A 1,663-nucleotide genomic window follows, 5' to 3' on the forward strand; every position below is an offset into this window, starting at 1 on the left:
GGATATGCAAATTGCGCTGCCTGTTATTGGAATTGTTGCTGCTGCAGCTGTGACCTTCTATGCTGTAAGCTTCTCTGAGATTAGAGAGGTAACATATATAAATCAAAACTCCATTGTTCTATTTCTCTAATTTGTTTCTTTTCACAATAAAGTTTAATTTACAAATGCTCAATTGGAACAGAAATCATTTAGAGAGTTGGATGAATCTGAATCCGAAAATGGAGGCTATAAGCCAACACCAAGCTCTAGAGAGAGGAGAGCTAGAAGACAAGCTAACAAAAATTCCAAACCCTAGCTTAATTAGTATTACATAATCCTTACTTTGCTGCCAATTGCAGGTTTACGCCACCGTCTTTTATTATTATAATGGGATGATGATGAACTTGTCGATTGTTTGGTTGCCTTTCATTTTCAATTTCGTGTTTCACTACATAATATTAATTGCTATTTAATATTTAATATGATGCTTCAACAGCAATGAACCCCAAGTTTAGGTTTGCCGGAAAATCAAAAGCACCGTGTTCGTGGTTTTATAATTTTATTCGATGAGATATGTTTAAGTAATGAATATTGAATAACAGAGTTTGTGTGATTTTTAATAATATTGGACTTCAAACTTTGCTGGAATTGGATAAGGAGGTGTGCTCAACTGCTCATACTCGTAGTAGGTGCAGACTAAATTTAAATTAAAGTTTCATAGTAGGTGCATTTCGTATTCAAATATACGTGGATTTGGATTTCATATTGGAGTCAACACTCTCCGCCCATGTAATAACCCAATTTGAACTTCTCTTTTCATTTTCTCAAGCAAAAAAATAAAAAAAAGAGTAATATAAAATATTTGATGGTCACTTTTAAACAATTTAGGGAAGAAATTTACGTTTATTTTTTTTTTATATATTGGGTCCCGTTTGGTGAATAATATCCAGGATATCGGCCATTTTTGTGTAATGGGAATTGGTTAAAGAAGAATACGTAAGGGGCGTATTCACTTTTGTTGGATATGAAGCAACACGCAGGAGGTGAATTGCAGGTTTTAATTTTTTAAATGTCTCTGTAAAACTCCATTTAAGCCCATTAACATGCATTTCACAGAAATTAGAATCATATGAAAATTAATCTGCGGCAATCTACTGACATTTACAATAGCTAGAAGGTTCACGCAGTTTTATCGAGTGTTGTGTGTCCAAAGTGTCATAATACACAATTCCTCTTCAAACTATTATTTTTCTATTTTGTTTGAAGGTAGCATAATTTATTTACTATGGCATCTTCTGCCGAGCAACTTTGAGCTACTTCCGCTGAGACTTGAGCTCTTTCACCCTCTCTTCCGTACCTTTTAGGGCTTTCCCATAAATGCTTATTAACTGAGGGAAAACAAAAATATGCAATCTCAGACTTGGTAATCAAATACTATTTTAACTTTGAAATGCAGGCTGCAGTTACAGCAACATATGCCATGAAATAATGAACATGATAAACACGACAGATCAAATGCATTGACAATTCATATTTATTCGTCAACGATGAAGCAAAAAACACAAAGTAGTACACAACTGCACACGACTCATGAGGTTTCTGGCTTTTGAGTAGTCACTCAGAACCATTTAATAGAATGTTAACCTATTGTGAATGCTTGTTAGCTAAGCTATTTGTGTTTAAA

At 34.0% G+C, this 1,663-nt stretch overlaps 2 protein-coding genes across 2 annotated transcripts in view; one reads left to right on the forward strand and one right to left on the reverse strand.

The window, feature by feature from the left end:
* Positions 1-624, forward strand: part of LOC107629580 — a 789-nt gene extending 165 nt beyond the window's left edge. Inside the window, exons 2-3 of the mRNA XM_016332394.2 lie at positions 1-88; positions 182-624. Of these exons, the coding sequence (XP_016187880.1) occupies positions 1-88; positions 182-295 (202 nt within the window). The 3' untranslated portion in view covers positions 296-624. The remainder of the gene's footprint in view (positions 89-181) is intronic.
* LOC107629579 (gamma aminobutyrate transaminase 1, mitochondrial) overlaps positions 1,064-1,663 on the reverse strand; it is a gene marked incomplete at its 5' end in the record, with an annotated part of 6,394 nt that continues 5,794 nt past the window's right edge. Inside the window, 1 exon segment of the mRNA XM_016332393.2 lies at positions 1,064-1,367. Within this exon segment, the coding sequence (XP_016187879.1) occupies positions 1,293-1,367 (75 nt within the window).

The sequence above is a fragment of the Arachis ipaensis genome, chromosome B03, assembly GCF_000816755.2.
Source record: "Arachis ipaensis cultivar K30076 chromosome B03, Araip1.1, whole genome shotgun sequence".
In the NCBI taxonomy this organism is placed as follows: Eukaryota; Viridiplantae; Streptophyta; class Magnoliopsida; order Fabales; family Fabaceae; genus Arachis; species Arachis ipaensis.